Genomic DNA, 14,394 nt, shown 5'->3' on the forward strand with positions numbered 1-14,394 from the left:
TACAGAGCAAAACAATGGACGTCTAAAGGTATCGCTAAAAGTTGACTATTTTGCTGCGTTTGTTTGAGTTATGCCATTTTTTTTATTCAAAAGGTTTACCAAGACGGAAAAATGTGGCTTTCCGCAAAGTAGTGCATGTCTCCCAGGATTTGGCAAAAAGTGACGTTAAGAATGTTGTAGATGGCCACATCATAAATCGAGTTTACGTGCAGTTGAAATCAACGGAGGCTGTTTGGATCAGAGTGGACCTTGGTGATTTGTATGGCGTCAGCGAAGTCGTCGTGCATCACATTCAAAACTTCTTAGGTTCTTACCATAATTACATCATTCTATAACTACCAATAGTAAATAAACAATTGATAAGAAGCAAGTTTCAATGTTTTATATTACGTATAATTTAAAGAATATGTCTCAATATTCTCATAAAAGTCTTATCGATTTCTTATAGTTTGGTATTTCACAACTCAGTTTCATTTCTTTAAATCTCGGATGTGTCTTATTTGCAGTTGAGGGTAGCATGAACTTCAGGGTCGATACTGAAAAATTGTTCCTTGTGAAACTATCGAGTCTCCATTGTGGTAGTTACTCATTGGAAGCTGGCCTGTGTGCCGGCCATGAAGTCAGAGTTAAGTGCTTCTATCCCGGCTACATGTCTCAGTTTCGTACTGACCAATGAGACCTTCCTTGAGTATCATTTGTCCATCAGTGAACTGGAGGTCTATGACAGTTAGTCCTTGTACATTTTCACAATAACCTTTTCTAAATAAATTTTACGCCATTTCATGATGACGTCATGGTGTGTACAAATGACTTGTCTTTTTCCATTATTTTATACTTTGTGATGGTTCTTTATTTTGAAATCAATTTATTCTTAGGAGAACGTCCGCCGGCAATGTACTACGTGGGATGTTACAAAGATTTTGATAGATCTGTACATAAAGTAATCGATTCATTAGATGAATGTCAAGAGTTTTGCCACTCGAACAGTCGTTCAGTCATGGCATTGAAGGTGCATCACATAATATTTCTCATTTATAACTGACACCAAACCAGTTAGGCATCTAACAGAAAAGACAGTTTTAATAAAATAAATAGGCAGATAAGGTATTTGGAAGTTTTTTTCTGTTTTTTTTTAACAGGACGGAAAAAATTGCTACTGTGGTTCCGAAGCGAGTAATCAAAATGAGTCGATTCAGTGCGTGTTAACCTGCCCTCTAGGTGGCGGTTCGTGCGGTGGCCTCAATCACTTTTCCGTTTATTCAGGTGATGTCTGCTGGACTTTGGTGCAATTGTTTCAAGCTGCTCAAATGTTTTGTCTCTTTAATAACATTAAAGTTTATATTTTTTAAAATTAATTCGTATTCATAAATCAAGCGTTTGAGAGAAAAATGGTTTACATTGGATGCTTCCAAAGAAGCATAGCGGAGAAAGCCACAGACAGCGTTACAGTAGTCGAAAGTGAAGATTTTTTATCGTGCTCGATGCATTGTATCAAACAAGGCTCTAAAGAATTTGCAATTATGGTACGCTGTTTTGTAAAAATTAATTCTCATCATATAATAAATTTTGAAATGGAAAAATTCTTTTGCAGAAGTCCGTCCATTGCATATGCGTTGGTCTCACCCATTACAAGGAGCAAGATCGCCTATCGAAATGCAACATCAAGTGTAGGGCAGATTCCACGAAGATCTGTGGGTCTCTAGAAGAATTTTCATTATATAAAGGTTGCCAAGTTAAATAACCGATGTTTTATCATTAATTATTAACCTTTAATTGTAGTTTCAAATTAAATTATTTGTTAAATAAACGTTTATTTATTTATTAAAATTGATTTTAAATATTTTCTTCTAGTCATTACAGCCTTAAATCATTAATTATTAACCTTTAATTGTAGTTTCAAATTAAATTATTTGTTAAATAAACGTTTATTTATTTATTAAAATTGATTTTAAATATTTTCTTCTAGTCATTACAGCCTTAACCTAATATTTTTTTATTTGATTGAACAAAATTAAAAAGTTCAGAGTTTACATCCATTCATTAGCCACCGATCCGACCATTCATGTACTCACATCCAGATTCATATTTCCTCTCTCACTACGTACATTTAAACGTAAATTTCAATAACCTAATGAGTTTTACTTAATTCCACCCAAATAAGTTTATACGAGGTTCGAGGCTGAGATGACTTATCACTTCTGCATGAATGAGATTTCTTCCCAAATTGATGGTTGCCAGCCTGGAGATTGCGAGCCTGGATGGACCGGCAAATTTTGCAACATCAGAGGTTTATCTCATTTGATATTCATTTCTTCTGCTCTTATAACTTCACAAGTGAAAGTCTTTTCATAGGCATACCTGTTTGAAATTAACTCAATGAACGTTACATTATAGTTTTATTTTATTTATCTCCATTCCTATTCTTTTACTTTTCTAATTTTCATCATGTTTTTTTGTTTTCAATGTTGTAACAGAGATTGCTCTGTCGGACGTTTTTTTTTAAATCGTAACAAATATTCAATTTTTTGCCACATTTTAAATACATAAATATATGCGCATACAAGCACATACCTCACAGTCACACACACACACACACAAGTACACACCTCACACTCACACACACACACACACACACACAAGCACCACCCAAATAATTTTCAGATTGTTTAGTGAATAATGGTGATTGTAACAATGAAGCGGTGTGTTCAAAAGCCGTTGTGAACAAAGTCGTTATAACGGAATGCCAGTTTTATGTGACTCGTACATTTGTAGTTGATTTTAATATTTCCGGTCAGTTGTTGAAAAATTTGTTGTTCGAGTGCTTACCTTAACATTAATATAAGCTGTAACAGCTTTCAATACATCCTTACGAGTTTCATTCCGTTTTGTTTAGAAATTTTTATTTTGCTTCTGAAGCCGTGATTGTATGAATATGGAACATAGATTTAGCGAAGTTGCTGGTATTAAGTTGCAACTGATATAAACCGCATGATGTGATCTCTAAATATTTTCTATCACACGTCAAACAAACGTACAAACCATATGTACTTCGGCACAAGTAGTAGAAAGAATTAATCTGACACCACTCATTGTCGGGTTGTCATTCATCTCCATCCTTCTCTTATCAGTGGCTGCGGCCGTGGCTTATTTAAGAGTGAAGAAACCTGTCTTCTACCAAGCAGGCATTGAGTCAGGCGGGCACTAGTCTGCAGATTTATTTCATTGCATTCTATGTTGTATTATAAATGTCGTTCTCTTCTCTTTGGTGAATAATCTAAATTGACAAAGTCAGTCTATTGTTACATTTCAGCAAAAAAATTTCTACAAACATTTGTTAATATGAAATAAAAAGTATAAATGAATCATTTGAATATTTAGTTTTTTTATATTATTTTTTCAAACAATTTCGTTTTATATAAACAGTTAAAAACTTGAAGTCGAAAATTGGTGCAAAAACTGCCGAGAAGAATGTTGAAGCCAAGGAAGGGAAGAAAAAATGACTTCGAAGAAGTCCAAAACAAGCCAGGTTAAAGATTCTAAATCTACTGATGGGAAAGCAGGCGCGCAAGCTGGTACTTCTGGTGCCGCCAAACCCGCCAACAATGTTGACGACGACGACGATGATGATGAGGAGGATTAAAAAGGTAAGTAGAGATTAAAAAAATTTAATTTTTCAAACCAGTTTTGGCGTAAACCTTAAAATTGTATCCGACTTTCTGAAATGCCTCATTTTTTAGAAAATTGTTGCACATAAGCACACACAAATCACTTTTTTCCAAGCAATGTTTTATACGCGAAAGTTAACCGTGGCAAACATATTATATAAAAAATACATATCGATCATATAATGCGTTATTAATTTCTTTTTCAAAACCGCGCAGTCAGGTTTTCCTTGAGAGTTAACTGGATGAAATAGAGGGAAATGTTTTTAAATTATTTGAACGCAGGATATTTTGCGAACATTTTTATTTTAACTTTTTAGAGTTTTCATTTTTAGCATGTTTTGGTTGTTTTTCAATTTTGCTACAGGTTATTTTATAGTTTAGTTAATCTATATTTTTATTCGGGTCGATTATATTTTATGTTTTCAAGTTTTAAATTTTAGTTAATTTTTTTCATATTTGAAATGTAATAAATGAAAAATTAAAGTACCGAGTTTCGATTATGAAATGATCTACATGTAACATAGACGCTTCGGTAAAATAAACAAAAAAGTCGACACTTGTGAAAAAGTTCAGTATTTTTAAAATAAATTAAAAAAACTTGTCAATAAAATGAAAAAAAAGTACAGAAAGAAAACAGATGACGCAACCTTACAATTCAGGTATGTGTTGAAATCACTGTATCATAGTTACAGATAAACAAAAAAACAGAAAATATTTTTTTAAAAGAAGCAAATCACTAAACACAAACTTCGAAGTGTGAAACAAAACGAAACATGAAAATAAATGGAAATAAGCATATTATTAAAAAAAAATTCGCAGGCGTGAAAAGGAAACAAATGATCTTACAGTTCGTTCGCCTAAATGTAATAAAATGTTAAATCTCAAACAATCTTATGCCGAATCAACCAAAATTTCAATATCAATGCATAAAAACCATACTTTTTTGAGATATATCCCAAAATGCGTCAATGTTTGAAAAGAAGTAGAAGACTATGATTGAAAAGACTATTGAAAAATAATCTAGAGCAGGTCACGTAAACAGTGCAGACAGCTGTTGAGAAAACGATGAAAAGATAATACAAAAAGGTTCTAAAACAAGGCACGAGAACCTCAATATTTTCTAGTCTTATTTTGTATCTTCCGGGAAGGAATGTCTGGACCCGAAAAATAGAAGATAAATTAAGAGATAACATGGAGGTCATCGTTCCTTCTTCTTTTATTCTAAAACTTTTAGGCCAACTTTTGAAAAAATTTTGTGAAAATTGCTTGTTAAGCTCGAATTAAAAAAAGAATCATATCGAATAGGTGACCACGAAAAAAATCTAAAAATTCACTGCACTCAGAACATGAAAAGAGGAGTTTAAATTTAAATAAATTTAGTTGAAAAAAGATTGATTGCATTAGAAAAGCAGAGTGAATATTTAAATCATGTGCATAATATGAAATATGTTATACACGTGAGATGGAATTAACTGAAATAAAATTTGATTTAAAATAAAACATTTGAAAGCAAAAAAGTAGCGAAGATGTTATGTGGAGAAACGGATGACCATTCAACAAACAAAAAAATATCCCGCCGTAAGATATGAAACTGAAAAAAAACAAAGGTATTGATATCATTTTCAAATAAAATGAATAACATCTGAAATAAACAAAATTATAAGTTGTGTACTTAATACAAAACCTCTAAGGCATTTGAGACTAGTGTCAACTGTACAAGTGATATAAGAGTAGGCATAGATAACGTGGTGATGACATGACAATGAACGACGTTGTTAACATAGTCTGTTCAACATCATTAACGATGATGAAGATGATGATTGAGTGTGATTATGATAAGCATAACAGACGACGATTTCAATCGTAAATATACTGAAAAAAATGTAAAATGGCATTGAAATCAATGCTTAATAACAAGGAAATGATGGTCAACTTTCTGGCCAACTTAATTAATATTAATTTGATCTTAATTAAGAAAGAAATTTTTAAAAGCAATCAGCAGCACATACAGACGCACAGCATTTGTGGGTTTGTGGGCAGGCATAAATCAATGCATCACACACACTACAGTAATATACAGATCATCTCTCAAAAACAACAAAAAACCCCATAAAAAAGCCACACCAACAAAAATCAAGAAAAAAACAGCCTTATTATGCTATGATTGATGACCGCAAAAAAATTTTGACAGAAAATGGTGATAAATTTTTTCTGTATCTAGTGTTGTGTAGCAGCCGTAATGTAGAAAAAAAAATAACAGATGAATATTCATATTTTCTTTTTACACACAATGAAATTCAAATTAATAAATCCCTTTTATAAAAAAAATGAATAATTAAATATAATAATATCATAATAAATAACGCCAACCCATTTATTTAGAACAGTAAAACAAACAGGTATATATATATATACACTGTATATCTATGGTTATATATATATACAATGAAAATGAATGATTTAATGTGTAAGGAAACAGAAAAAAAAAGATAATCAACGTGACGGCTAACAGTGCAGAAATTAAAACAAAACAAACAAATAAGAGACTAGTTAATTCGTTATCATAAAAAATAACATAATAAAATTATTAATAATAACATGATAAAAATAATAATAAATGCAATACACATACTCCGAGCTGTGGAAATGAATAAAAGTAGGGAGAAAAGCCTACTAGTCAGTTAGTTATTCAGCTAGTTAGTTAGTTAGTTAGTTAGTTAGCTAGCTAGCTAGCTAGCTAGTTAGTTGGTTAGTTGGTTAGTAAGTTTATCATATATATATATATGATTCAATGATTGTATCATTATAAGATACAACGATACAATCACTGTGTCATTGTGTCAGATTAGTTAAGATAAAATTACAAAAAAACTAATTCATGATACCTATCACTCCAGAAAAAACATTCACGCATTCACACACTATCTACATTTTCTTGCGACCTACCAATAGCAGGTAGGGTAAGCACTCCCTCTATTTTAGTTACTTCAAAGGGGGAGCGTTAAAACTGAAAATTCTAGTCAACACAATAAATGAATCTTGGCAGTTCTCTCCAATCCAATAGAATCTACATAAATAAATTTAATAATAAAATAAACAAGATAAAAAAGTTCATAAAAATAAATAAATAAATAAATACGGAAATATGAATAAATAAATAAATGCACGTAAGTGAATATGCGTGACAAATGAAAGGGAGATTGCCAATTGTCATATAGTAAGGTTGAAAATTAAAAAAGAAAAAGCCTTCATCTTCATCCTGAATTTAGAGGTATCTAAAATGTTCACAAACACACACCACACACATACACGAACACACGCACACACCATACATTTTATACACACACACACAAATTTCATACATACTCTCACACAAACACACAAATAAACACACACAAACATATATAAGCGTAAATATATAAACAAGTTAAAGTATGAATGGAAGATTGATTAAGCAAAATGCACATATCGATCAATAAATAAATAAATTTTTAAATAAACAAAATATGAAAATAATAAAAAGAATAAAAATTAGAATTTAATCAACTTTCAATTTTTCAACAATTTTCTGAAAATTTCTAATAAATTAACCCTAAGAAATAAGTACTAAGTGATAAAGTGTATGGGCAGGTTAAGATTGTCTCAAAATTAAAATAAAACTTTAATCTCTTAAAAAAAAACAAATAAGTAAATTAACAAAAAACTATTTAACAAAATGTTTGAAAATTGATGAAATATAAGAAAAAATAAATAAAATAATAACGTAATAAAAATGATCAGCAATTGAAGAAAATGTGTCAAAAAAAGTCAAAAGATGGAGCAGTTGCTTCTTCTTTGCGTTTTTTTCTGTTTGCATGGTGTCCTCTCGGCTTCTTGAAACTTTCTGTTATCATTAATGAAACAATTGATTCTAATTATATATATATATATAAATATATATATATATATATATATATATATATATATAATATATATATATATACATACACACACACTAACACAAATACACACACACTAACACAAATACACACACACTCAAACAAACAAACAAACACGCATTTTGCTTGTTTGGTTATTTATAATTTAATAAAAAAAAAATAAGTTTGTTAATCGTCAAAAAGATGATTTAGCAAAAAAGCGTCTGACCTAATCATGCGTACTAATTCATGGAAGACTGCATCGATGTTCATTCGATTTTTTGCACTTGTCTCGATGTATGGAATGCCAAGATGCCGGCCAAGCTGCAGGCCCTCTTCAGACGTTACCTGGTGGAAGGAATACTTTATGGTAATAAATTTCATCGCCACAAAATTCGGCTGCAAGGGTATCTCACAAAAGAAAACTAAACAATGGAAAAGTTCACCTGTCTTCTGCTCTCTAAATCAGCTTTGTTGCCAACCAATATGATGGGGAACTCTTCCCTGTCTTTCACTCTCAAGATCTGCATATAAAAGTTGCTCGTTTCTGCAAAACTGTTTGTGAATATTTTTTCAATTAAAAATGGTCTCTCCATCTAATTTTATAACATTATTGAATTAGCTAAATAAATAATTAATTAATTAACCCATTAATTATTCAATTAACTAATCAATTCATTAATTAAAATAATGATTATAATAATTCATTTCATTAATTATAATCCATTAATTATTCAATTAAATATGGTAGACCTCAAATGAAAAATAATTATCCTTCAAATGTAAAACATTTCATTAATAAATTTGAAAAAAATTATATTTATTTCATTATATTTTCAACCTATTTTGATCAGTAACAGAAAAGACAAGCAAAAATCCTTCGGCTGTTCTCATGTACTGTTCCTTCATTGCATGGAAGTCTTCTTGGCCAGCTGTGTCAAGAACTTTTTGGGAAAATTTTCAAATTTAAAGTTAATTCATAAATAAAAATAATTTGTAAATTTATAATTTATTTTATTAATTGTAAATATGTACAATCCTCTCGTGGCAAAATTTAGTCAAAGACATACAGACACAAGTCATGTCTAAAAGTTTACTTATGTAAGAATAAAATCAATTTATTTAAAGATTTGCTTTTTAAATTGATGGTAAAATTTGTAAGCTATGGTGATATGTGCTTATAAGATATCACAAGCTAAAAGTAGCTTCTATAATGCCAAATAAATTACGCTAAGTGTTACTAAAAAAAAATTGGAGATTAATAATAAAGAAATAAAATCTACGAAAAGTATAAGAAAAATGACATAATAGTTTAACAGTATTGCAGAAGATAACAGCCTGCAAATGCAAACTTACTGTCAAGTTTGGAAGCAATGCCATCAATGATACACTGCTTTGTGTAGGAATCTTCAATGGTTGGATCATAGTCAGTAACGAAACACGACTGAAATTAATGGTTTTAGATTTATCTATCTATAATAATGAGTTATAAATAGCATGCAAGTTCGCATGAATAGTTAGTTGAAGTTAATGTTTTAATTTAAACCTTTGCAAAAAATGATCATGTAGGTGATTAATTCATGAAATCTACTTCTCTAAACTAACCTAAATGAGCAGAAAATAATTTAACTGATTTGAATAAATAGCAAATAAACTTTTTTTTTACATTTTTGATAGCAAAATCCAATTAAATAACATGATTCAAGACAAATATTTAAACTAAAAAAATAAGTGCATCATCATTCACTTATTTTTATTTAATACACAGTAACTATAGACCCGGCCGCCGTTTCTGAACGTAAAAATATTACAGACACGGCGACCGGTTATATAAATTCGCTAAAAATTTGAAAAATGGCAAAAAAAATCAAAATATATTTATTTCATATTTATATTTTCTTTAGATATAGTGACAAATTTATTTTTTTAACATAAGTTTTTTAAACATACACTTCGTAACCAACTTTTACTACGTAATTTTGTGACGCAATATATAGAGTATCTTTGGTTATACATTTCGTTCTCCATTGTTGCTCCTCGTGCTCCGTGTAGATTTAAAGTGTTTTAGTAATTTAGTAATTTTGACGCAAATTTTCTTGTTACTTTGTTTATTTGTTTATTGCTTGTTGAAGGAGAAGAATTTGTTAGTTTTATAGATTTAAAGAAAAAATCTGAATATGAAAAAGAATCATATGTTAATTATACTGTTGCTGATTCAACAACGGTGGAAAGAGCACGAAAGAAGCAACCCAATAAAACATTCAGGTGAGCAATTTATGATTATTTATGATAATTATTTTAATAATTTTGTTAAAAATTGTCATAATTCGTAACTGGTTGATTTTGTAATTAGCACACTTTTTTATCACAACATATCTTTGTCACTAAATTAGCATTAATTGTATTGTCTATTACACAATGAAAATCAGTTTGAGTAAAACTGCCATATGCCACGTGTGTGCTATAATTGTAAAAAATCTAATGCTTTTTGTGTAGTGCTGAGTTGTAGTTTTTGGCACAAAGGTTTTGTTTAGTAATTTAGTTTGTTGAAACCAAGTAATGACAAATTGTTGGTAAATAATTACAGGATAAGGAACTAAAAAAGATTATGACCACACTGCACTCATTGCTTATTTATAGTATCTAACCTCTCATGTTTTGTGAAAGATTATTATTAGATCATATTATTGTTATAATTATATCATATATATTTTATTTACAATCTTACCTTTATTTATACTTCAGTGATGATCTGATGTATTCCTAAATTAAGCTGGGTTGTCAACACTATGGCTCTTATAAAAGCAAAGGATCGGGTAAAAGGCCTAATCAAAAGTATTTTCATTTTTGAATTTTTTTTTTCATATAAGTAATGGTAAATGTTATAATTTATTTTTCAGTACCATCAAACATGATTTTCCAGCAAAAATAGTTCTTGGAGCAAATAAGAATGGTGATAAATTAGTTGTAAGATCAATCATAAATGATCATAATCATGTAATAGTACCAGAGACTTTTCAACACACATCACAGCAAAGAAAATTATGCGAGGAAGAGAAACAACAAGCTGAGTTGATGATCGGTATGGGAGCCAATCCCACTAAGGTGAAAGAGTATCTTTCGCAGGTATCTGGAAAAGTTGTGACAAGTGCTGATGTCCAAAACCAAGTTGATAAGGTCTTATCAATTTTTCAAAAAATACCAGGAGCAACAGAATCATCATCATTGCCATGTTCAGAGCTTCTTTTTCCCCGAGCTTTTAAATCAAGAGGTCAACCAAAAGGAGCAACACTAACCTGTTTAGGCATGCCTTCAAAACATTGCAAATCTATATCTTTTGCTTCGAAGCCAACAAGAGAAAAGCAAAAACTGATGTTACAATGGTTATTTGGTAGTGGACAAGATTATAATATTAGCAATATTCAATCAGTACCAAGTCAGTTCTTAGATGGACAAGTACAAGAATGTCTATATTTATTGAAAGATTTTTTAGATCTATATGTTTTGAAAGAAATGATAAATAAATGTTCCAATGAAGAATGGATGTGTGGAACCTGTAGCAATGATCTTAGGGATGTTCGAAGTGTTTCCTGTGATTCCTGTCTCAAGTGGTTCCACTTTTCTTGTGCAGGCATCAAAAGGCCTCCAAGTAAAAAAGAATGGTTTTGTAAAGCATGCAGGAAATAATAGCTGAACAATATAATAAAACATTTTATGTTTGGCTGTATATTATTGGATATAAACTATATTGTAGATTAGTGTATATATTTGTATTTTGTCGTCGTAATTCCTTTCAATGTTAAATAAATACAATTCGCCTGAAACGTTTTGAAAGTTTAAAAACCCATCCGGCAATTCAAAGTTGTATTTAAAATTAATCGGATAAGTGACATTTCTAACAATTTATGTATTTTCTTAAATGTGCTATAAAAAAAATTTAGAAATTATAATTAAAACAAATAAGCAGTACAGATATAATATAATAAATATGTAATCTGTAAAAAAAGCAACCTGTAATTATAACACATAAAAAAACATTCAAAATCAATTAGATTCACTAGAAGCGAATATTTATAGAAAACATTCATTTATTTATGATTAAAAAATGCAATTTAATTAGATGATTTTTGGAGCATACCATGTACCTCCACATAAGGTGAGTGAGCTTTATTGAAAAACGGCCGCCGTGACCACAATTTTTTGCATAAGGCCGCCGTGTCTATAAAACTTTTTAACATTTAAAATTGGCCGCCGTTTCTATAATTTTTTAACATTTGAAAACGGCCGCCGTGTCGCTAGGTTCGGCGTATTTAATATTGCTTGTCACAAGACCAAAAAGTGGATGTGGTTTGTTTACTCTAAGAAATAATTTAACATTTCAAAAAACTTCAAATTACTGACAATATGAGATTACAAATTATACATTGATTGACATACATACAACAATGGACGTACCTGAATAAACTGGATAGTTAGGGTACTTTTACCAACGGCCCCACCACCAACAACAGCCAGTCGATAATTTTTTACTACGAAACTATCTCCGTGAGGTTTTGAAGACATTTTATTTAAACTGAAAAAAGAGGTAATAACAGTATGTAACTGAAAATTTAGCAAACTAGCATTAAAAAGCGACGAAACGCGAGAAAAAAGTCTGGAAATACCACAGAAACACTACTTTATTTAGGTCAAACGCTAGTTAAACAGCTTTTTAAATGGCAGACACAAATAAGTTTAAGTATGACATGCCGAAGCAATTTTAAAATTGCATTATTTTCCCCTATATATAAAAATATGTACATGAATGTACTTCTGGAAAACTGACATAACATTTTCATTACTTTTTTCAAATACTTTATTTTTCTTATATTTTCTGGGTCCAGGTAATCTTTTCCAGAGAATAAAAAATAAGACTGAAATATATATATGTATATATATAATGTTTAGTTAACTATTTTCAAAAATAAGTTTATAACTATTAGTTAAACTATCTATTTTAAGTCGTAAAATAGTTAAGGTTTTACTAAAAATGTTTAGTTAGTTGTCTATCACTATTCATTTAACTGAAATTTGTACAATGCAGTACAAACACAAGATACAAAGTAAGATGCAAATTTTATTTTTTTCAGTTTAATTGCATTTAAGAAAAATTAATAACATTTAATAAATAAATTGTCAATAAATAAGTACTCTGTATATTCATTTTTATAAAATCATATATATTTTATATTACATACATAATATGTACTATGTTTCGTACCTATATAAATCGTATTAAATACACATTATACGCCTCTTGCACATATATTTCATATTTAATTTGGATCAGACAAATTTAAAAAACAAAATAAATACATTAGAGACATTTGAATACGTAAAATCAACTTTCAATAAAAGCTCGGAGATTTATCAAATGCTGGGTACATTCTGTATAAACGGTGATACGTGCGTTAAAAAAAAACATTTTTACACAAATTTACACACTCTTCCATTCGTGAAAATATAAAATCTGTAAGACTTTCTTACACACACACAAACAAACACATAAAGTAACACATACGCACATACACGCACACACACACACACACACATAAAGTAATACATTCACCACACACACACACACATATACACGCATTGCATTGCGTGCAGATGTAATTTGAGTGAATTAAACACTGCGTAAGCGTTTTATATATATAAAAAAAAGATATTTTAAATCATCTAAACATTATTAATTTTTGTTTCATCTAAGAAACCAATTATATTATTAAATATTACTATTGGAATAAAATTATATTTAACATTTAAAAATCATTCTTATTATTATTATTATTCGTATTCTTCGTCTTCGTATTGTTAATGTTAATATTATCATTTATTAGATGATCGAATGATTGAATATATAAACTCCTACATCATAATAGAATTCTCCCGAAGCAACGTACGTGTTTTTTCTTTAATGTAAAGGAAAATACTTTCACACACACACGCGCACGCACGCACACACACATACATGTATGTTGTTTATACATTTATATGTATATATATATATATATATATATATATATATATATATATATAGTAAAATTTAATCCATTATTGCGTGGATTGTGCATGGTAATTTTTGTAAAATGTAGAATAAACGAATGAAATGAATAACGCCTACGTATTAACATATATTAACATATATTACACGTTACATACATTGCTAAATATGATTGGTAAATTTTTTTTAAATGGTTCGCGATAGGGTAGTAGTATTAATCACGAAGAAAAATGATGATGGTGATGAAAGGATGCGAATGTAATAATGATTAAGGTGGTGAGTGGATATAATAATAATGAAGAGTCATTTCATCTTAAAAACAAACTGTACATAAAAAAACACCCACACGCGTCGCACAGGTGATTTAAATGAAAATCATCTCAGGGTTCGACATCATTTAAATGCAAGAGAACTTGCGAGACAACATTATCTACAATTGAAAATTCAAAACAGTATATATAGTCACAAGCTCATTAGCGTTTCGTAATCTTCCTTTACTCATTTGTCATCATTGACATCACATAATCAAATGTAACGAATTGTCATCATTAAATAAAGGTAAAGTTCAATTAAATTATAATATACTAAAGAGGATGTTATATTGACAAGCGATTTTAAAAATACATTTAGGTTCCGTGCCCCATAGTTTTGTATCCTAATCAAATCACGAAACATTAACATAAACGCGTATATATATATATATATATATATATATATATATATATATATATTTAAATATTCTATAAATTCTACCGAATGTTTGGCGTAA

General features: G+C 29.6%; 1 protein-coding gene across 1 annotated transcript; it reads right to left on the bottom strand.

The window, feature by feature from the left end:
* Positions 1 to 7,472: 7,472 nt before the first annotated feature.
* HELRODRAFT_156074 (hypothetical protein) lies at positions 7,473 to 12,145 on the bottom strand (the record flags this gene model as incomplete). Its single annotated transcript, XM_009029504.1, has 6 exons — positions 7,473 to 7,548; positions 7,812 to 7,930; positions 8,029 to 8,137; positions 8,424 to 8,526; positions 8,939 to 9,026; positions 12,038 to 12,145. 6 exons carry the CDS (start codon positions 12,143 to 12,145, stop codon positions 7,473 to 7,475), a joined length of 603 nt encoding a protein of 200 aa, XP_009027752.1.
* Positions 12,146 to 14,394: the final 2,249 nt, after the last annotated feature.

Source organism: Helobdella robusta (assembly GCF_000326865.2).
Source record: "Helobdella robusta unplaced genomic scaffold HELROscaffold_6, whole genome shotgun sequence".
Lineage (NCBI taxonomy): Eukaryota > Metazoa > Annelida > Clitellata > Rhynchobdellida > Glossiphoniidae > Helobdella > Helobdella robusta.